Source organism: Oratosquilla oratoria, chromosome 27 (genome assembly GCF_046742065.1).
Source record: "Oratosquilla oratoria isolate Oo_2021 chromosome 27, ASM4674206v1, whole genome shotgun sequence".
Taxonomy (NCBI): domain Eukaryota; kingdom Metazoa; phylum Arthropoda; class Malacostraca; order Stomatopoda; family Squillidae; genus Oratosquilla; species Oratosquilla oratoria.
Genome location: NC_134803.1, coordinates 11,577,956 through 11,602,481, shown reverse-complemented (window position 1 = coordinate 11,602,481; position 24,526 = coordinate 11,577,956). Strand labels below are relative to the sequence as shown.

General features: G+C 37.0%; 1 protein-coding gene across 6 annotated transcripts in view; it reads left to right on the top strand.

Annotated features, from left to right (window-relative positions):
- LOC143039895 (glycerol kinase 5) overlaps positions 1-21,833 on the top strand; it is a 474,671-nt gene extending 452,838 nt beyond the window's left edge. For 4 of the 6 annotated variants that reach the window (XM_076210228.1, XM_076210230.1, XM_076210229.1 and 1 more), the window contains one exon: positions 1,197-21,833. In XM_076210228.1, coding sequence (XP_076066343.1) covers positions 1,197-1,390 — 194 coding nt within the window. In that variant the 3' untranslated portion in view covers positions 1,391-21,833. The remainder of the gene's footprint in view (positions 1-1,196) is intronic. The other 2 variants (XR_012967672.1, XM_076210226.1) reach the window with 2 other exon arrangements.
- The last annotated feature ends 2,693 nt before the right edge of the window (positions 21,834-24,526 follow it).

Below are 24,526 nucleotides of genomic sequence, written 5' to 3'. Positions count from 1 at the left end.
TGAGCATTAAGGGGGAGAGACTGGAGGAAGTGGATAGTTTTAGATACTTGGGTGCAAATGTGGCAGGAAAGGGAGGAGTGGGGGTGGAGGTAGAATGTAGATTGAGAGAAGCGAGTAAGTGCCTTGGTGGATTAAAAAGTGTAATGAGAAATAGACATTTGGGAATGGAGGCTAAGAGGAGATTGTGTGAAGGAGTGATTGTGCCAACAGCACTGTATGAGGCAGAAACATGGAACATAAGAGAGGAAGGGAGAAGGAGTTTGAATGTGTTTGAGATGAAGTGTCTGAGAAGTATAATAGGGGTTACTAGGCTACATAAGAGTGAGAAATGAGGATGTGAGGAGGAGAACGTAGGTGGTAAGGGAGTTGGGAGATAGGGTGAATGAAAGAGTATTAGGATGGTTTGGACACATGGAAAGAATGAGTGAAGAAAGACTAGTAAAAGAGGTATGGAAGGCAGAAGTGGAGGGAGTGAACATGAGGGGGCATCCTAGGATGAGATGGATGGATGGAGTAAAAGGGTGCTTCGGGGAAGAGGGGAATGTCTGTTGAGGAAGGACAGGAGAGGACAGAAGACGGGTGAATGGAGAATGGTTTTGTATGGATGAGGTTGTGATGCATGAGGTGGAATGGGTGGGGGGAAAATGTGTGAGAAAATTTGATGCAGCCTGTCTTCTCTTTTTCTGCATGGGGGGGATGGAGAGGGGGGTCACCGATTTTATGAAGTGGCCTTGCTATGGATGTGCTGTGTCTTGCGACATTGCTTCTGACTCAAGACAGTAGACAAGATGCAGGGATGACCCATCACTCCAGGAGGTGCCAAGATAAGAGGGAGGGTGGGGTGGAGGGGAGTGGAGTGTATTGGGGATGGAATGGGTGGGAATGGTTTTTATGCCTTTGTTTTTTGGCTACCTCCCTTGTAAGGAGGGGAAAAGCCTTTAGTATATGTATGTATGTAATAAACACAGAAAACATGATCAAAACAGTTCACAGAATCTGGGGGTAACTCATGTACAACTACAAAAAATATATATAATCAAAACACCAACACTGGCATCCTCATGTACCCACTTGTGCCTCATGATGCTTTTGTAGGCATCATTGTACCAAAGTGGTTGATGTATTTATATGTGCAATATATTGGTACACATGCATATTAGATTTATATATATATTTTTTTTCCCTCACATTTTCAGGTATTTGGAAGAACAGAGAAGAACTAGCTGCCCTACCTGAAGAAGTGACTCGTTTTGTGCCACGAGAAAATGAACTGAAGAAAGTGTCCATGGCTGCAGCCACATGGGAGAAAGCTCTGAAGAGGTTCACCAGTTGGCACATGGAGGAAGGTTACAAGAAACTTGATTGCCATCCAAACTCGAAGTATACTTAGTGGAATGCAGCTCCGATAAAACTTGTACATAGGACACAGCTCATTTACCAGGTGATCATGATCATTCCAACTCTGGGAAAAATGTAGCAACACTCATGTCTCCCAGAAACCTTATGACAGAAATTGGACTGATCTAATGGATATTGAGAGGAGAGATTATGTTGCATTCCAGTGCTTGAGTAGGCCAAGCCAGTGGCTGGCAGAGAGCTTGTGGTTCCTGGTTGGTTTTGACATGTTCCTTGTGCTCAGTGTCCATGTTTTTACACTCTTAGGGCTTCCATAGCTTGGCCTTATGTTTAATTATCATTAATTATTATTGTTATTATTATTATTATTATTATTATTATTATTATTATTATTATCAATATTGTTGTTATTATTATTATTATTACTACTACTACTACTATTATTATTTTTATTATTAGTTATTATTATTATTATTATTAGTTATGATTATTATTATCATTATTAGTTATTATTATTAAGGAGGTGGTTTCTGACCACTATTGGCTAAGCAAACTCTATTGATGAAAACATATTTGATATTGTTATGCTGTGGAAATAGTTACTAGATATTTGTCTGTTGATTTTTATATTGTTGGTAATTATTTTTCATATGGGAAGGGTTACTATTTTGTAAAATAAATTTTGTAAGATTGATATATACATTGATAAATAGCTTTTTGTACTTGAATAGAAAGGACCACACTTCACAAAAGGTCATACTAATATAAGTACACATATGCATATGCATGTAAGCACAGAAGTTGATGTGTACAAGTCTGTATATATTCATATAGAGCATTTTCCTATGAAGCTCACTAACCTAACTTTTACTTGTGAAAGTAGAAGCAAACAAAAAACAACAAAGGAAGTAGGCACATGATGGTACATAAAAATGCATAGACACACCATCAGTATGGCTTCAGATATGGAAGGCCATGTGTATTGAACCTTTTAAGCTTTTACTTGAGAGTGATTGTTGTGCTACAAGAGAGAGAGGGATGGGTGGACTGTCTGTACCTTGACCCAGAGAGGACATTTGATAAAGTACCTCACAGTTTACTTATGTGGAAATAGGAGCACATTGGAGGACTGAATAGTAAACTACTAGAATGGATGAAAGACTTTTTGAGGGAAAGGTACATTGAGGACAGTAGTAAAGGGTAAGATGTCCAGCTGGAGAACAGTAACAGGTAAAGTTCCACAAGAGTCAGTGCTTGCACCAACAATGTTTCTTGCCTATGTCAGTGACATGATGGAAGGAACGACAAGCTATGCTAACATGTTTGCAGATTATGTTCCCAAATGTTTATTTGTACATGGGTTTGTAAAAAAGACATAAGAGTATATAGTAATTATGTGGTTATCACACAAAACAGATGTAAAAGTTTGAGAACACAACTAAAATTGTTCCCAGACTGACAGACAATTCAAAAAACAAAAACTAGTGCTTTACACAGAAGGAAGAGGGAGAACTGTGTTCAGATTGAAAGGACTGGAGAAAATTGACAGAACTCTAAGTTTGGAACAGGGAAAGGGTCATGGGAAATAATTAAAAAACAAGGTACTGAAGAATATAATGAAATGCAATTTTTTTTTTACAGATGATTGTTGAACAGCATAGAAGACAAAGTAGTCCAATTAAAGAACCCAAACAGTATCAAAGCCAAGTTTGATCATTGGAAATAAAAAATGGGGCCCCACAATCTTAGCTCTTTTCCTGTATATTTTGATTAGGTAAATACTTGTACCCCCGCACAGGTATACATGGTATACACACACACACACACACTACAGAGAGATCTAAATAAAGTACAAGAATGGAGTAGGAAGTGGGAGATGGAGTTCAATACAAAAAAGTGTAGTACAATGGAATTTGGAAAAAGCAAAAACAGAATAACAGGATCATATAATTTGGGAGAAGAAGGAATAAAAAAAGTAGAAAATGAGAAGGACCTGGGAGTCATTGTTATGAATAATATGTCACCTGAGAAACATATAAATAAGATTTTTGGAGAAACTTATAATTTAATAAGAACGATCAAAGTGGCATTTACATACCTGGATGAAGAAATGGTGAAGAAAATCCTAATCACCCTGATAAGACCAAGATTGGAATATGCAGCAACGATATGGTCACCATGTACAAAAAAATGTATAAAAAAACTTGAAAGAATACAAAGCGCAATTACAAAATTGGCACCAACACTCTCAAAACTATCATATGAAGAGAGACTACAAAAACTTAAACTACAGACACTAGAGCAAAGAAGAGAGAGAGGAGATTTGATAGCTATTTACAGAATCATGAAAGGCATAGAAATTACTGATAGAGAGAATCTGATAAAATGGGATGACAGAAATACAAGAGGACACGGAAAGAAAATAAAAAAAGACAGCTATAGAAGAGATTTGAAAAAGAACAGCTTTCCTCACAGAGTAATAGACAGTTGGAACAAGTTAGATGAGAAAGTGGTGTGTGCAAAAACAATACATGAATTTAAAAATAGTTTAGATAAAATGAGATATGAAGACGGGACCCCACGAGCATAGCTCCCCTTCCCGTAAAATACAACTAGGTAAATACAACTAGGTAAATACACACACACACTTCAACGAATGGACGGCTTAGAAGACGTTCTGAAGAAAATTGAAGTTTTGTGGATCCCAACGCAAAGAGAAGTGCCTATTGTATTTACAGGGTGGGGGGGAAATTGCTCGTGGGGTAGTAGGAAAGTAGGGAAAGAGGAAAAGGGGAGGGATTACTGAGGGAAATGGAAGGAAATGAGGAAGGAGTAGACTTGGCCCAGGCAGACAGGCGAAAGGTAAACAAACGGCCCCCCGACGACGATGAAATGTCTAATAAAAATGTAAAGATTAGAAGTATAGATAAGAGCAATACAGTAGAAAGTGATGAGAATATTTTCCAGGGATTTAAAGAGGGTGGGGGGGACACAAACCCCCCCCGACTAACAAGACTAGAAGAGAAGGTCGATAAGATGATCGAGGACTTGGAGCGTAGGTTCGGTCATGTTAACAACATTATACGGAGAGTTGAAAAATTGGAAGAACTAGAGAAAGCGAACAAAAACTTAACTAAGGAAATTGAAGAATTAAAAAAACAGTTAAAAGAAGTAAAAGATGAGAATAAAGTCTTAAAGGAGAATAATAAGGAGAACAAGGAGTGTTGGAAAAAAATTCAAGAAAATAGCAAAGTTGCATTCACTGACATAATCAGACAACAAATGAATGAACAAACTGAAAACTCAGTTATTAAAGTGATGAGACAGAAGGAGAATATAGTAAGAGACTTAGCAGACAAAAAGAAATGTATAATTATATTAGGAATGGAAGAGAAACATAACCCAGATAGAACCACAAGAATCAAAGAGGAAAATGAAAAAGTAAGAAATTTACTAGAATTAGTTCAGGAAGATGAACCAGAAATAATGAAACAAATCGAAGAAAAATTCAGGCTCGAGAAATATAGTACAGACAAGACCAGACCAATTAAGATTAAATTCAGGTCACAAACTACGGCTGAGAATATCTTATCCAAAACAGGGAAACTAGCAACAAGTGAACAATATAAAAAGGTATGGATACAAAGAGAAATGAATAAAGAGGAAAGAGAGGAAGAAAAACAGAAAAGACTTGAAGCTAAGGAAAAAAACAAGAGAAGAACGGAGTCAGAAAAAGAGAGATTCTATTGGATAGTAGTGAATATGAAACTAAAGAAAGTCGACATACAAGAGAAAAACAAAAGGGAAACAGAGAACACAATGGAAGTGGCAGAAAACTAAGAGTGTCTTACACAAATATAGATGGATTAATAACAGGATTGAATGAGCTGAATGATTATTTGAAGGAAAAAGAACCAGACATAATGGGAATTGTAGAAACAAAATTAAAAGGTCCACTACCACCCAACAGTGTAGGACATGATGCATATAATTATTGGATTAGAAACAGAGTGAAAAAGGAAGGGGGTGGAGTTATGTTCCTGACTAAGAAGGATATAAACGTGAAGTGTGTCACATATGGAAAGAATACAGTAGAGATGATAATGATGGAAGTAGAAGACAGAGATAAGAAGAACAGAAAGTTTGTGATAAATTATGTGCCCCCAAAAACAGCCTCATGGGAAGAGAGTGAACATAAAAGTATGTTAGAGGACACAAAGATAACATTAAACAAGATAATGGAAGAGGGAGGAAAAATAGTTATGATGGGAGACTTTAATTGCAAAGAAATCTGCTGGGAAGAAATGACAGTAAAGGGTGGAGACGGCTCATGGGAAAACGCTCTACTTGAGATGGTTACTGACCATACAATGACACAATGGATACAGGAGAACACTAGGTATAGAAATGAAGAAGAGCCATCGAGACTAGACCTAATAATTACATCTGAACCTAGAATAGTGGACAAAATTGAATATAAAACACCAATAAGTAAAAGTGACCACATATTGATTGAACTGGAACTTAATGAAGAAAAATATATGAAAAGAAATGAACAATATAGAAAAGGAAGAATGATGTATGAAAAAACAAACTTTGATAAAATAAGAGAATTCTTTCAAAAGGAAAACTGGGAAGAAATATACAAAGAAGAAACAACAGTAGAAGAGAAATGGAATATTTTGACAAAAATTTACAAAAAAGGAGTGGAAAAGTATGTCCCAAGACAAAAACAAGAAAAAGAATATGTAAAATGCTGGTACAACAAAAGTTGTAGGGAGTTAACCCCTTCCATACGGTGCCGCACACGTAGGCGTCATGGACTTAGATCTCGGTGGCAGCAGCCAATGCCAGCCGTACGACGTGTCGTAATAATATTCGCATCATAAAATATAGTCACCGCTTATATCGATCGTTCTCTCTTCACCCGTGAGTTTTGATAACCATAGAAAATGCGATTACAAAAGAATTAGAAAGAATGTCATTATGGAGGGGCGACTACAATAAATATAATCAAGACGCCGATATGGCAGCCTCGCGAATACACTCGCTCCCCATGACGCCTACGTGTGCGGCACCGTATGGAAGGGGATAGAAGACAAAAGAGACAAAGCCTGGACCAGATGGAAAAAAGGCAGAAGACCTGAAAAATGGAAAATATATACCTGTTATAGAAATGAATATGTACAAACGTGCAGAGAGGAAAAGAGAAAATATGAAAAAGATATCATAGAAAAGTGTAAAGATCAACCAAAACTATTCTACAGATTTGTAAACAATAAACTGAAAAACAAACAAGACTTGGAGAGATTAAGACAAGAGGGAGTTGAATACACTGAGGAAATGGAAATGGCGGAAATTATGAACAAACATTTTAAATCAGTGTTTACAAGGGAGAACATACAACCTGAAGAGAATGAATGGAAAGAGAAAGTCCCCCCTATGGAAGAAATAGAAGTAACAAAGAATGAAATATTAACACACTTGAGTAATCTTGATGTCAGAAAATCGCATGGACCAGATGAAATAGCAAACTGGATACTGAAAGAATGCAGGAATGAACTGGCAGACAAAATACATAGCATACTAAATAGTTCCTTGAAAGAAGGAAAAGTTCCAGAAGATTGGAAAAAAGCAAATATAGTACCTATATATAAAGGAGGAAATAAAGAAGAACCTACCAACTATAGACCAATCTCCCTAACGAGTACAATAGCAAAAATTTGTGAAAGAATTATCAAAAGTAGATGGGTAAAATATTTAGAAAAAAACAAAGTGTTAAATCCAAGGCAATTTGGATTCAGACAAGGACGATCATGCGTCACCAATTTAATATGTTTCTATTCAAGGCTAATAGATATAATACAAGAAAGAGATGGATGGGCGGACTGTGCATTTTTAGACCTAAAGAAAGCTTTTGACAAAGTACCACATAAGAAGTTGCTTAAGAAATTAGAAACTGAAGGAGGAATACAGGGCAAACTACTAAATTGGATGGAAGACTTTTTGCAAGAAAGAAAAATGAGAGTAGTGATAAGAAACCAGCACTCAAAATGGGATGAAGTAATAAGCGGTGTTCCGCAGGGAACAGTTCTGGCCCCAATAATGTTTGCTATATATATTAATGATATGGATGAAGAAATTGAAAACTATATGAGCTTCTTTGCAGATGATACAAAACTACTGAAAAGAGTGAAAACTGAAGAAGATTGTGAATCACTACAGAGAGATCTAAATAAAGTACAGGAATGGAGTAGGAAGTGGGAGATGGAGTTCAATACAAAAAAGTGTAGTATAATGGAATTTGGAAAAAGCAAAAACAGAATAACAGGAGCATATAAATTGGGAGAAGAAGGAATAAAAAAAGTAGAAAATGAGAAGGACCTGGGAGTCATTGTTATGAATAATATGTCACCTGAGAAACATATAAATAAGATTTTTGGAGAAACTTATAATTTAATAAGAACAATCAAAGTTGCATTTACATACCTGGATGAAGAAATGGTGAAGAAAATCCTAATCACCCTGATAAGACCAAGATTGGAATATGCAGCAACGATATGGTCACCAAGTACAAAAAAATGTATAAAAAAACTTGAAAGAATACAAAGCGCAATTACAAAATTGGCACCAACACTCTCAAAACTATCATATGAAGAGAGACTAGAAAAACTTGAACTACAGACACTAGAGCAAAGAAGAGAGAGAGGAGATTTGATAGCTATTTACAGAATCATGAAAGGCATAGAAATTACTGATAGAGAGAATCTGATAAAATGGGATGACAGAAATACAAGAGGACACGGAAAGAAAATATAAAAAGACAGCTATAGAAGAGATCTGAAAAAGAACAGCTTTCCTCACAGAGTAATAGACAGTTGGAACAAGTTAGATGAGAAAGTGGTGTGTGCAAAAACAATACATGAATTTAAAAACAGTTTAGATAAAATGAGATATGAAGACGGGACCCCACGAGCATAGCTCCCCTTCCCGTAAAATACAACTAGGTAAATACAACTAGGTAAATACACACAAGCATGACATAGTAAAACTATATGAAGGAGACAAGGAATACAGAGATGGCAGATGTTATGATCAGACATTTCAAATTTGTATTTACAATCGAGAACTCTCAACCCTGGGAGAATGATCAGTTAGAAAGTTCACCCATAATGAAGGAAATAACAATAACACAGAAGGAAATATGAGATCAAATAAAAAACCTAGATGTCAGAAAGTCGCATGGACCGGATGAAATCGCAAATTGGATATTAAAAGAGTGCATAAACAAACTGACAGATAAAATACACAAGATAATAGATTTCTCATTAAAAGAGGGAAAAGTAACACAAGATTGGAAAAATGCAAACATAGTGCTAATACACAAAGGAGGAAAGAGGGAAGATCCTACAAACTTTAGACGTGTCCCTCACAAGTACAATAGCTAAAATATGCGAAAAGATCATTAGAAGCAGATGGACCAAACATTTGGAGGAGAACAATATAATAAATCCCAAACAATTTGGTTTTAGAAGTGGAAGATCGTGCACCACAAACCTAATATGTTTTTACTTGAGACTGATTTAAATAATACAAGAAAGAGATGATTGGGCGGACTGCACCTTCCTGGATTTGCAAAAGGCTTACAAGGTACCACATAGAAAATTAATAAACAAAATTGAAAAAAATAGAAATTCAAAGCAGGCTGTTGGAATGGATGAAGGACTTTTTAAATGAAAGGAAGATGAGAGTAGTTCTTAGGGAAAAAACTCAAAATGGGAAGAAGTAAAAAGTGGCATCCCCCAAGGCTCTGTTTTGGCTCCCTTAATGTTTGCCATATACATAAATGATATGGATGAAGGAGTGAATTGTTACATGAACTTCTTTGCCAACGATGCTAAATTGCTCAAGAGAGTGAAAACAGAAGAAGATTGCAGATCATTACAAGATGACTTACATAGAGTATGGGAATGGAGTCAGAAACATGAAATGAATTTCAACATCAAGAAATGTAGCATAATGGAGTTCGGAAAAGGCAAAAATAGAGTCTCAGGAAACTATATGATTGGAGATAAAGAAGTCAAAAAAGTTAACTCAGAGAGGGACCTAGGAGTAATCATCTCAAGTGACTTGACTCCTGACAAACATGTAAACAAGATATTTGGAGAGACTTACAATCTGTTAAGATCTATGAAAGTGGCCTTCGACTACATGGATGAAGAGATGGTTAAGAAATTAATTGTTGCATTGATAAGACCGAAACTAGAATATGCTATATCATTGTGGGCACCAAGCACAAAGAAAAACACAAAGAAATTAGAAAGAATCCAGAGAGCGGCGACCAAGATGGCACCTACACTATCAAATTTGACATATGAACAAAGATTGGAGAAATTACAACTGATAACACTAGAGCAGAGAAGGGAGAGAGGCAATTTGTTGACCATCTTTAGAATTATGAAAGGAATGGAAGTTCTTGATAGAGATGACGTATTAAAATGGGACAAAAGAGAAACAAGAGGACACGCAAAGAAACTAAAGAAAGACAGTTACAGAAGAGACCTGAAAAAGAACAGTTTCCCACACAGGGTGATTGACGTCTGGAACAAATTGAACAGTGAAACAGTTAATGCCAGAAATATACACAAATTCAAAAGCAAACTAGATTAGAGAGATACAAAAACGGGTCAACACGAGCATAGCTCCAGTCCCATAAAATACAACCAGGTAAATACACACACACACACACACACACAAAAACATACATGAATTGACGAACACACTAGGTGCTGAGAGATACAAAGACAGGTCACTATGAGCATAGCTCCCTTCCTGTATAATACAACTAGGTAAATACACACTAGTCACAACTATAGACCAGTCTCCCTTACAAGCACAATAACTAAAAAAAAATATGTGAAAAAGTTATCAAAAGTAGATGGACTAAACATCTGGAAGAAAACAATATACTGAATCCAAAACAATTTTGCCATAGACAAGGAAGATCATGTGACACAAACTTGATTTGTTCTTATTCAAGGTTAATAGATATAAGAAAGGGACAGATGGACAGATTGTGCTTTCCTGGATTTACAAAAGGCATTTGATAAAGTACCACACAAAGATCCATTAAGAAAACTCAAAATAACAGGACTAAACATCTGGAAGAAAACAATATACTGAATCCAAATTTTTTTTGCTATAGACAAGGAAGATCATGTGCCACAAACTTGATTTTTTTTTATTCAAGGTTAATTGATATAATATAAGAAAGGGACAGATGGGCAGATTATGCTTTCCTGGATTTACAAAAGGCATTTGATAAAGTACCACACAAAAATCTATTAAGAAAACTCAAAATAACAGGACTAAATATCTGGAAGAAAACAATTTTGCTATAGACAAGGAAGATCATGTGCCACAAACTTGATTTGTTTTTATTCAAGGTTAATAGATATGATATAAGAAAAGGACAGATGGGCAGATTGTGCTTTCCTGGATTTACAAAAGGCATTTGATAAAGTACCACACAAAAGCTATTAAGAAAACTTTAAACAACAGGTGTACAAGGAAATTGATTGAAATTGATGGAAGATTTCTTGCACGGAGAGAAAAATGAGGGTGGTACTTAGAGATAAAAACTTGACTTGGGAAGATATGATAAGTGGAATTGCTCAAGGTTCAGTATTAGCTCCAATGATATTTGCTATATATATAAATGACATGGATGAAGGTGTAGAATGTTATATGAACTTTGGGACGAAGGAAGCGAAGTGCAATCTCCCCACATGAAGGAAATGATAATAACAGAAGAAGAAATAATAGAGCAATTAATGAACCTTAACGTTAGGAAATCGCATGGCCCAGACAGATTTGCAAACTGAATAGTAGAAGAATGCAAAGAAGAACTAATGGACAAAATATACTACATAATAAGATGCTCACTCAAAGAAGGAAAAATACCAAAGGACTGGAAAAATGCCAACGTTGTATCAATATATAAAGGTGGAAACAAGGAAGAACCAACTAATTACAGACCAGTCTCCCTAACAAGCATTGTAGCCAAAATTTGTGAGATGTTAAGAATAGATGGCAAAAACACCTGGAAGAAAAGAATATGATAAACCCACATGCCTTCTCCAAATCCATAAAAACCACAAGTCATCCATACCGTCTGCCAAACAATTACTGTATATCTGCCTTGTTATAAAAATTTTATCTGGGCACCTTCTTCCTTTCCGAAACCTACACTGCTCATCCCCAGTTGCTCCCTTTGTTCTCTCCTAATCCTCTCAGTGCCCTCCCATACACCTTACTAACTTACACTTCCAAACTCTAAAGCTACTGCATTCATATTTGTCCCCTTTTCCTTAGTATGCACTCCTCAACATGCTCCCATACAACCTTACTAACCACACTTCCAAATTCTAAAGCTACTACATTCATATTTGTCCCTTTTTCCTTTGTATGCACTCCTCTAGTCTACTGGCACACTTCCCTCTCCCAGACACAAGTTAAATACCAATTCATTATAAATGCTCCTCCCTTTGTCAGACACTTATGTGATAACCATCTAATCCAGGTGCCTTACCAGCTTTCATTACTTCCTGTACTCTTTGTATCTCCTCATTTCATGTAGCCCCATCATTCTATTTTTCCAGTACAATAATTTTCCTGATATCTCACACCAACGCAAACTCAAACCTCGTCCACACTCAACAAATCCCTGAAATACTCTACCCATTTTCCCCTAACCACCTGCATTTCCAACAACACCTGTCCATCTTCACCTTTTACCTATTTCTCTCTGACTTGCCCCTCACTCTTTTCACTTCTTCCTAAAACATTTATTTCATTTCAAAATTCACCATAACTACCCCACATAAGTCTGCTTTCCTCTTCACCACCCTCACCTTGCATTTTGCTTCTCTATTCTGAACCTCTCATATGCTTCCCAAGTTCCACTCTACAACCATTCTTCATAGGCTCTTCCTTTTTCTTCCTCTGCAAACTTCACATCTTCATCCTTCCATCTGACTTTCTTTCTGGCCCCTCCCATCCTCATCTCACATACTGTCTTTGTGCACTTTAGCACTTCTTCCTAGAAACATACATATTCTTCCTCTACTGTTTTTTTTTTTTGTCCTTCACTACCTCTTAGATTTCTCTGAACTTCTGATATTCTTTATCTTTTTTCTTTTTAATTTGCTAATCTGCAACTCTGTCTCCCTTCCTTTCCCTTCCCCTCCACACTTGATTTTCTTTCTACTAGATGATTTGATAATCCCTTGCTCTCATTCCTGAAAACAGTTACATCCAGAACTCTTTCAGTCTTCCTGTTGGGTACCACTACATAGTTCATTAATGCCTCCCATCCATCACTGTGTCTCACATATGTTACATTTGTGTCTCTTTTTAAACATTGTTTACTCTCAATACCTCCAAACATCTAACATCTCTCCTCTACAGTAAACTTGTCCCTTAACACCCTGCACACTCCTATACAATATCATCTTTCAGCTAATCTCCAGCTTCAGCATTGAGATCCCCCAACACCACTACAATTACATTCCTCGCAAAACTCTATACACTCAATCCAAAATGCCTCCAATTCCTCTTCACTCTTCTCACTACCAGGACTGTATGCACTGACAAAAGCCCATATCTTCCATGTTAGTTTCACTTTCACCCACATTATCCTTGAAGACACTTGCATTTATCTGTCTCATCACTTACCAGCAGTGCCACTCCTTCCCTTCTTTGCCCCCATAGCTATCTTAACCTCTTGAATATAGTGATGCCTATGTATGCATCATGAGCCACAAGTGGGGTATACAAAGATGCTGGCATCGGCTTCCTGATTATATTCATTTTGTAGTTGTAGCTGAGTGACTACTGTATTCTGTGAACAGGCTTGATCACGTTTTCTGTGACATTTATTCAGGGTGAAAGTGAATGAATATAACAGCAGTAACTTTATATTTTGTAATGTGTGTGTGAATATATGACTTGTATTGAAGAGGTTAACAAAAGATCAAATGCCAACGGAAGCCATTCAACAATCTCCCATCTATCTACCCATTCACTGAATACCAATATATACACTTGTGGGTCCCACTTGAACCATGGAGTGGGTTATATGCACAAGTGTCCCTAAGTGAAACAATATCTGAATCTTCCTCCCTTGATATTTACCAATGAACTCATTCCCATCTTCACTGCTTTATATATTGTCCACAACTACCCCCTTGCATCCTATATAATCATATCTGATTCACAAGGTGCTCTACAAGCAATCTCCACTCCAAAGTCTTACCACCCACTGGTCCACAAGATCCATTCATGGATCATCCAGATTTTTACCCACTTCAAATCTGTATTCTTCTGCTGGGTGTTGTCTCATGTAGGCATCATTGACAGTGAAAAAGCTGACAAGGCAACATCCACCCTTTTCAATGTCCCCACTTCATTGCCAGTAACATACTATCAACCAATTTTTCAATAATCAGCAGTGCTAAACATGTGGCAAGGGTGCTGGAAACAATACTCAGCAAATTATCCAAAAACAGTCAAACCCCATCCATGGCTATCTTTATATCAATATAACTGACATTTTTAAATAGTACTAGCATGCCACAGAACAGAAAATTTCTGCCTCACACATGGTGACCTCATGACAGGAAACAACATTCCCATTTGCCAATGTAAAGCTCCCCTCACAATATCACACACACTGCTAGACTGCCCAATTTGCACAAGCAATAACTATAAACTCTTTCATCAGCCCCCACAAACAGCACTGATTAGATGAAATCTTGGGAGATAAAATACCAGTACCTCTATCATCTCTTTACAATTTTGTACAGAAAACTGGACTATTAACCAAACTATGAGTACCCAACAAATGGAATATAAGATAATGCAGAACAGTAGTGCAAGATTGTTCATAAGGATAGAAGAACTGGTAAATAACAGTCCATAACACCAACCTTGCTCTTCACTCCTGACACCCTATCCACCATGCTTCCAAACTTCTACTCATCCTTCCCTTTCAATTTAGTTTCACTCAACACTAACACATCCATCATCCTTCTCACAAATATACTACCAATTTCTGTCCATTTACACCCGTCTGTATTTCATCCACATCCATTTAATGACCCAGTTACTAAGTTCATGGTCGGAGTCCTGTTCCCAAACCCTCTTTTGCCTTGAGATTTAGTAGGAGAATACATAAAATGCATTTTTTACCTTTCATACAGTAATTTAAATGTATATATTTTTGTCTCTATATCTGTCTTGGTTGGAACCATCTCTAGACATCACCGTGTCCATTTTGAGCTTTATTCCCCCACGTATTTACATTAATGCACCAGCGACCATTCTCTTGAAAATCTACTCAACTTTCTCTGTACTGACATATAACATTATATCTATTGAATAAAACTTACACTTTCTAGTCTAGCCAGTGCCTTTAAAAATTTGAATATGAAATTGATGCATGGATGCACAACATAACTTTTTCTACCCAACTTTTAAGTAAACCTAAATTTGCTGCTTTCCATAGGGCACATATAATTAATATTCATAGCAGTGTAGTTATATTATCCCCAGCCAGCACTAAGTCAGAGGGGATGATGCTAATATAATTATCTTAGTTTGATATACAAGATAACCCTTTCATCCAGGTGACATTCTTGAGGTGTTTGTAGAATGTTAGATTTTATTTATCATCAGTGCATATCCTAGACTGAATGGGTGGAAATTACCTCAGCCCCATTCAGACCATAGGTCTTTCATAACCTATCTTAAGTCTAACTTCCTGTTAGATCAGCAATAGCTCTTGAGACTGGAATTCATGCCTTGTACACCAGTTGGCTAGGTTGTACTGCATGCGTCCTCTAGCTGAACCATACTTTATAATTTCAACACAAAGGGTAACACACAGTTCAATTTGACCAGCTAGAGGTCAAGACTTGATGGGTTGACAGTATTTAGAATGTCAGATTTAGACAGGCTGAGAATTCTGTATCAGAAATTCCATTATCTAGAAACCTCTGATATCAACAGTCTTTATTGAGAGAAGCACCAAAAAAGGAAAATTCTAGAATATGTTTTTAAAAAGATTGCAGTCTAACTACTATATATGACAAAAGAAAAAGAATCATATAAACTTGGTAAAGAAAAATATCCAAATTTATTATAAAGAAGAAATTGTATAAAATGACAAAGAAATTGTAAGTAATCACAGAAAAACTACAATAAAACAAGGCAGTGCTATTTGAGGGATCACCCTGTACTAAATACCAATACTATTGCTACCATCATACCACCAGAAATCATCCTCTTATCAATGGAACATTATCACATCTTGTTAAAGGGGGAGGGATATATATATATATGTACACACCCCGTGTGGGGTATTGGCTGCATGTTGTTATGGCAAAGCAGCATGCAGTTGATAATTTAGGGTCTATATGGGGTGCCCCTACGGACCAGAGCCACACATCATTTTGTCTGTGATAGAGGAGGACTGTGCTCACAGAGAAATGATTAAACTTTTATTATACTGCTACTATCCCTCTGTTATGCTGTCCCCCAACCCATTGTTGCTGTCCTGTACCATTTCTCTGAATTTCATTTCCTTGTTTTGCCTACCCTGTTGTGGGGGAAAAGAATGCTGCCACCAAGTGTTCCCACTTGGATCGTAAGAGCCGAGAAAAACGGGATGGGGATTGGGACCAGGCATCCTTCTCCCTGTAGCCCCACAGGGGACATTCCTAAAAAACAGTAAAATCATAAGAGGGTCTGGGAGTTTTCCAACCAGCACCCTAAGGTTTGGGTCTTTTAATGTCCGTGGATGTGGTACAGATGAGAGTAAAAGGGAAGATATAGGTAGTATGTTTGTGAGAAGATGGATGTGTTGGCTTTGAGTGAAACTAAGTTGAGAGGGAAGGGCAAATGTAAGTTTGGGAGTGTAAGTGGGAGGTTCTCAGGAGTGAAGAGAGGGAGAGGGAGAGAAGGGGTGGCTATACTAGTAAGTGAAGAGATAGGTAAGTGTGTAGTGGAGTGGAAGGAGGTTTCTTGAAGGTTAATGTGGATGAAGGTGAAAGTGGGAAAGGAGATGTGGGTTTTTGTAAGTGCATATGGGCCTGGTAGTGAGAAGAGTGTAGAAGAAAGAGAGGCTTTTTGGATAGATTAGGGAGGAATGTCAATGTAGTTGTATTGGGAGACCTTAATGCTAGGGTAGGAAATGAACCAACTGACGGAGTGGTTGGTAAATGTGGAGTTCCAGGAAAGAATCGTAGTGGAGAGTTGATGGAGATATGTCAAGAGAGTTGATGATAGAAAATACAGTGTTTCGGAAGAAAGTTGAGCATAAGTACACATGGGAGAGGGTGGTGGATGGAAGGGTGGTAGATGGAGCATTAAACTCTTCACTCCAGGGCACATAGCACGTCTGGCAGCATTAGCTGCTCAACATGCGATGTTGCATCATAATAATCGCATTATAAAAAATAAAATCACTGCTCAATCACTCGTTCTCTTTCACCCATGAATTTTTATAACCATAGAAAATATGATGAAGCCAGTTTAGAGAGAATGAGGGTCACGCAGGTACGACTACAATAAATATAATCAAGACGCCGATGTCGGCATCATCGCGTACCCACTTGCTCCTCATGACACCTACGTAGGCGTCACCGTATGGAAGTGGTTAATGAACTATGTAGTGGTAGATAGAAGTATAATAGGAAGAGTTAAGGATGTACATGTTCTAAGGGGAGAGAGTGGAGGAATATCAGATCATTTTTTGGTGTAAGGCAAGTTGAGAGTGGAGGATAGATGGAGAAAGAGGAAAAGGACAAAAGGTAGTGAGGTGCTTAGAGTGAACTCTTTAAATGACAAGTTGTATAAGAAGAAGCTGAAAGAGAAGTGGGAGGGAGTGAAGGTTAGAGTAGAGCTAGGAGTGGAGCAGGAATGGGGATGGTTCAAGGAGGGAGTCACAAAGTGTGCAAAGATGGTGTGTGGAACAAGAAGGAAGGGAGGAAATAGAAGGAAGGGTAGTGAGTGGTGGGATGAGGAAACAAAGAAGGTTGTAGAAGAGAAGAAGCGAGCTTTCACAGATTGGTTACAAAATAGGACGAGGGAGACATATGAGAGGTATAAAGAAAAGAGAAGTAAAGCACAAGGTAAAGGAGGCAAAGAGGAGAGCAGATGTGAAATGGGGTAAGATTATGAAAAAATTTTGGGATAGCACATGGAAAAAATGAGTGAAGAAAGACTAGTAAAAGATGTATGGAAGGCAGATGTGGAGGGAGTGAACATGAGGGGGCAACCTAGGATGAGATGGATGGATGGGGTAAAGGGGGCTTTGAGAAAGAGGGGAATCTCTGTTGAGGAAGGATGGGAGAGGACAGAAGACAGGAGTGAATGGAGAATGGTTGTATATGGATGATGTTGTGATGCATGAGGTGGAATGGGTAGGAGGATGGGAGGTGAGGTAGTATGTGTGAGAAAAATTTGTTGCAGCCTGAAGGGATTTCTCCCCGTCTTCTCCTTTTCTGCATGAGGGGACAGAGAGGGGAGGTTGCCGAATTTATGAAGCGGCCTTGCTGTGGATATGCTGTGTCTTGCGACACTGCCTCTGACCCAGGGCAGTGGATAAGATGCAGGGATGACCCATCATCCAGGAGGTGCCAAGATAAGAGGGAGGGTGGAGGGGAGTGGAGTGCATTAGGGATGGAATGGGTGGGAATGGTTTTTATGCCTTTGTTTTTTGGCTACCTACCTTGTAAGGGGGAAGAAGCCTTTGGTATATCTATGTATGTATATATATAGATATTTACATATATATGTATATATATATATATATACACACCTCCCTCTATTTACGAACTAGTTACATTATTGAAAAAACTTTCGTATATCGAATATACTTAAGTCGAGCACTTTTTTCCCATATAAACCCATTATATTATATTTATAAACCCATTCTATTATGCGATGTCCTTCACTCTCATTCCTTCATCACTTTACTTTAGCACAGACAACTTAGTATCTAGAGATATTGCTTTCCTAGCCCACTTAGGCTTGTCACCATCCTTAATAGGGCTTCCTGGACGCTTAGGAGGCATAATGTCACTTGAAACCATGCTAATAATCCCCGATTAACCGAGACCGAGCAGTACACGGCGTTGTTTTGAAAACAATAACAAACGTTGTTATCTATTTTCACTTTAATTTTTTTTTTTACTTGGACATATGGCAGTTTTCTTTATTTAATTTATTTTTTTATGATGTAAAAATAATTTTCTTTTTAATATTTATGATTTAAAAATACAGTAATTTTTTCAACAGGATTTTACTCGTTATGGCGAATTTTTAGTTTGTTTTTCGATTTTTGGGACAATTTTTTTGTTCGATATAGCGAAAATTCGTATATGGAGCGCACTTAAATCGATGGAGGAGTGTATAGAACATGCAGCATATACCATCTGGGGTATTGGCTGCATGTTATTGTGGCAGAGTAGCATGCAGTTGATACTTAAGCGTCTATATGGGGCGCCCCTACGGATCAAAGCCACACATCATTTTGTCTGTGATAGAGGAAAACTCAGTTCATAGAGAAATTATGACACTTTTGTACTATGACTGTCCCTCCATTATGCTGTTCCCCAACCCCTTGTTACTGTCCTGTACCATTTCTCTGAATATTCATTTCCTTTTTTTGCCTACCCTGTGGTGGGGGAAGAGAATGCTAACACCAAGTCTTTCCACTTGAGTCGTAAGAGATGACAAAAAAGGGGATGGGGGATGGGATTAGGAGTCCTACTACCTGTAGCCCCAAAGGGGACATTCCTAAAAAAAAGTGAAGGCATAAGAGGGTCTGGGAGTTTTCCAACCAGTACCCTAAGGTTTGGGTCTTTTAGTGTGCATGGATGTGGTACAGATGAAAGTAAAAGGGAAGAGATAGCAGTATGTTTGTGAGAAGAAAGATGGATGTGCTGGCTTTGAGTGAAACTAAAATGAAAGAGAAGGGCGAGTGTGAGTTTGGGAGTATAGCTGGGAGGTACTCAGGAGTGAAGAGGGGACAAGGGAGAGAAGGGGTGGCTATACTAGTAAGTGAAGAGATAAGTAAACATGTAGTGGAGTGGAAGGAGGTTTCATCAAGGTTGATGTGGATGAAGGTGAAGCTGGGGAGATGTGGGTTTTTATAAGTGCGTATGGGCCTGGTAGTGAGAAGAGCGTAGAGGAAAGGGAGGCTTTTTGGGTAGATATGAGTGCATAGAGGGATTACGGAGAAATGTCAATGTAGTTGTATTGGGAGATCTTAATGCTAGGGTAGGAAACAAACTAATGAACAGAGTGATTGGGATTGGGAAGTATAGAGTTTCAGATAGTTGAGAATTGATGCCTTTTCTTTTTGGTTACCCCCCCTGTGTAAGGGGGGAAAAGCCTTTGGTATATGTACATATGTATATATATATGTATTATATGTATGTACATGTATCTATGTATATATATATGTATGTATTATATATATATATATATATATGTAAACAAATTGTAGTAACTTTATACATTAAAAAAATCATATATGTAAGTGAAACAAAGTTGCCATTTGCACAATACCATTAATATTGTTTTGTTTGGGCTTGATCATATACTAATGAAACTTGTTGCATATACTCACCAGCATAAGGAATTAATCATGGTACATGTTGTGGTTCTGGCACTTGATCTCTGGACTGGGCCCAAGAACTCTTATTTATCAACTGTAATAATGTTTTTTACAACTTTTACCTAGCAACTGCTCTCCTCTCCCTACCACTCTGATATGGTGTCATAGAAACAGTCCCACACTGATACAACACAGATAACAGTCAAAAGTTTCTTCCCAGAGATATGTGGAAGGTTCTGAGAAACATTGCCAGTCACTGTGGGGCTGTGGGTTTGTCATTTAGTGAAATGTACGGCAACAATTGATAGACTAGCATAAACATTTGTAGTTTTTGTATTATCATTATTGTTATTATCTTCTATATTTTTTTATTTATCTTTTTATTTGTAACACATCAGAGGTGAGAAAATAAACAAGGATACTAGTACAATAATAAGATGCAAAAATTACTATTTGCACAATATCCTAAGTTTGTTTTGGTTGGGTTCAGTTGTGTTATGTTAAAACATTTTAGTGTTCACTGAGGAATATCAACATGTTGTATTAATGAAAGTTTTCCTTTATTAAAAAAAATAATAATAATGATAATTTGCACAATACCAAAGCTTTAGAAGTGTTCAGTTGTGTAATGATAAAACACTAGTGTTTCTTTCTTTTATTTTTATGGTTTTAAATGACTCATCATTATACTTAATGTTATGAATAACAATTTAGCAATTCATGAAATCTAGAAGAATTATTGGAACCTTGCATAGGTATATACTGTGTTGTGCAACAATGAAATATTTCATGTTCACTAAAATGCTAACATTGTAAGGTTTCAAATGTTTTTCACCACAATAGAAACAAAATCTAATTAGTAAAAGTGATTATATTGATTGTAAATTAGAGTAATGGTGTGGATTCATCAGCACAGAAGTGAACATATGCCACTTAATGGCCCCATCTTCATATTATCCCATTGTGAAGATGGAAATGTACCATCATTCTGAATTACAAGAAAAAGTCTAAAACACTTCATGTCCAAAATATTTTGTACAAAGCATTTGTTTCTTACCAACATTGTTCATGTTAACAACCATATGAATACTCCACACCTAAACTTTTATATTTTCTTCATAGTAAATTTATACTCAACCCTGCAATCAGCTGTTACCTAAAAGGTAAGGTGGTTGGGCATGGGAGAGGAACCTCATTATCCTACTCACTCCCTTCATACCAGTGATGGGACATGTGATACACTAAAATTATAAATGGATGTTGAAGTTTATTTCAGTTCATTTTTTTTTTTTTTTTTTTTTTTTTTTTTTTTTCTCTCCTTGAAGCGCACTTGCATTTAACAATCCTGCATGAATTGCTTTTTGCCGCAGAAATTTTATTTACATTTTCTTCACAAACCTGTTCATGTACTAGATCTTCTACCAGTATTTTCACAATAAATTTGTTATTTGTAGTTCCCATTTTTCCCCAGTATTTATACATTGTATTAGGTTATTCTGGTTCTCTATCCATCATTCTAAGAACCCTTTAATATGTGAATGAAAGACCTGCATTGATTTCTGCCATTTCCAGGTATTCCACCTCCGTCTTAACACTATAAATCCTCAGATGATGTATATATGTATACATTTTTTGTATCTAGTGTTTCTCCATGTGAAGGGATTAAATTATATACATATGTATATCCACAATGTACAAAGATGTATGTTTGTATAGGGTTTTCCAAATTTTGTAAGTTCGGAGTTTCAACATTCTCCTCTTGTTCAGATTTGAAAATAAAACTGGAAAATGATTGAATTATTGATTAACATTAAGGGTGTACTTTTGATTTAAGAAATATTATTGATAGAATATATGCCTTTACTCATGGATCTCCAATATATACATAGCTTGTAGTTTTATCTAATGGAATAATCATGTTTGTGCAGTGATGAAAAAAAAATGTAATGTACTACATTATATCAGTTTTTTCTAGAGATCTGGGTCTTTTCAGGGTATGGAAGGATTGTAGATGCTGAGGTGGATGAGGGAATGGGGTAGATCAGATTGTGGTGGACAGGAGGAATAGGGGTTGTGTTTCAGATGGGGGGGAGTTAGGAGTTCTAGTGGTACAGATAAAGGAGGTGTAAGAGTTTGAATAGGGAATTATGTATAATATAAGTTGTCTGTCTTAGTGTGGCTGTTTGACTGGAATCAGTGTGTGTGTAGTGGAGAGGATTGTCCGACATACTGTAGTGCTTCCATGTGACTGATCATCCCTGATCGTGCTGATCTTCAGGTTTCTTTGAAGCTTGTGCTCTGAGTCCTTGAGACAGGACTTCATATTGGTATACTATAGTTTGAAGATGATCATGGTTGCATCTTGTGTATTTAGTCACAGTCACAGGGGAGGCTCATAAGGGGTGAATATATGTGTGTGCATATTTACCTAGTTGTATTTTACAGGACAAGAGCTATGCTTGTAGTGTCCCATTTTCATATCTCTCTGCATCCAGTTTGTTCTTAAAATCTTGTATAGTTTTGGCACTCACTGTTTCTCCATTTAGTTTGTTCCAGACATCAATCACTCTGTGGGAAGCTATTCTTTTTCAAATCTCTTCTGTAACTGTCCTTTAGCTTCTTTTTGTGTCCTCTTGTTTCTCTTCTGTCCCATTTTAGTAAATTATCTCTATCAAGAACTTCCATCCCTTTCATTATTCTGTAAATGGTCAACAAATCACCTCTTTATCTTCTCTGTTGAGTGTGTAGGTGCCATTTTTGTCACTGTTCTTTGAATTCTTTCTACACACATACATATACCAAAGGCTCTTTTCCCCTTACAAGGGAGGTAGCCAAAATGAAAAAGGCATAAAAACTATTCCCACCCATTTCATCCCTAATACACTCCACTCCCCTCCACCCTCTACCCTCCCTCTTATCTTGGCACCTGGATGACGGCTCATCCCTGCATCTTGCCCACTGCACCTGGGTCAGAGGCAATGTCGCAAGACACAGCATAACAATCAATCTGTGTGGGAAGCTATTCTTTTTCAAATCTCTTCTGTAACTGTCCTTCTTTAGCTTCTCCTCATGTCCTCTTGTTTCTCTTCTGTCCCATTTTAATAAATCGTCTCTAGCAAGAACTTCCATCCCTTTCATAATTCTGTAAATGGTCAGCAAATCACCTCTTTCTCTTCTCTGTTCCAGTGTTGATAGATATAATTTATCCAATTTTTGTTCGTATGTCAAATTTGAGAGTGTAGGTGCCATTTTTGTCACTGCTCTTTGAATTCTTTCTACACACATATTTATACCAAAGGCTCTTTCCCCCTTACAAAGGAGGTAGCCAAAAAGAAAAAGGCATAAAAACCATTCCCACCCATTCCACCCCTAATACACTCCACTCCCCTCCATCCTCTTATCTTGGCACCTCCTGGATGATGGGTCATCCCTGCATCTTGTTCACTGCCCTGGGTCAGAGGCAGTGTTGCAAGACACAGCACATCCACAGCAAGGCTATTAACCCTGGACAGGTAGCGTGGACAAACTCTCCTGCTACGGGTAGCGTGGTGTCATATCGGTTACTTTCACTTTGGGCGCTTATACCCAGTTACCATTATGCCCTTCTTTATTCATTTTTTATTTTTTTTATTTACTAATATAAAGACTCTACTTTCTACTGGTGAAGGAGATAAAAAAATGCTGAATATATAAATAACACTTTACTTACATGATTACAAAAAATGTATAAAAATAGACATTTGGTCAAATAACAGGCACTGTACACTTTAGAATACCAAATTCCACTAATAACAAGTGTTTTCTTGAAAGTAGAAGAGTTCCTGAGTTGATTGATGTAAAAGCATTGTTGATTGGAGCAAAACTGCAAAATCTGTAAAGAAAAGAAAAAGCGGTTAATTTTTTTATATACAAAATCACTAAAATTTTGGGTGTGAAAGGAAAGCTATACCTATAGTAGAAATACTTATTAGATCTGGATGAAATTTTCTAGAAATCACCTACAATGATCCTAGATGATGACAAAACCTTAGAAAATTATATTTAGTGACTATAAACTAAAAAAAAAAAAGGCTTAGCTTCAATGTAACTCTTACCGTCCGCAATTTACATAAAAGAAAGGCATATTTAGAGTACTAATAATTGATGGATATGCATTAAATTTTGCAAAAGTAATCTACAATGGCCCTAGATGAGGGCAAAAATGTTAGAAATTATAGTAAGTGAGTATAAACTGGTAAAAAAAATAATTCGTGAAACTTACCACGATCTTACAAAGGATTACAAAGGCAAAGCATGCCGACAGGAGACCTTTTGATCCATATCTAGGTCGGATGCAAAAAAAAAAAAAAAAAAAATCATATTAATAATAAATTAAAACTATAACAATGTAAATAACAATTAAAATACATAAATAAATGCATTGGTATAGTTGAATAACAAACAAACAGGTAAATAGTAAATGATAATAAATTGACATATAACTAA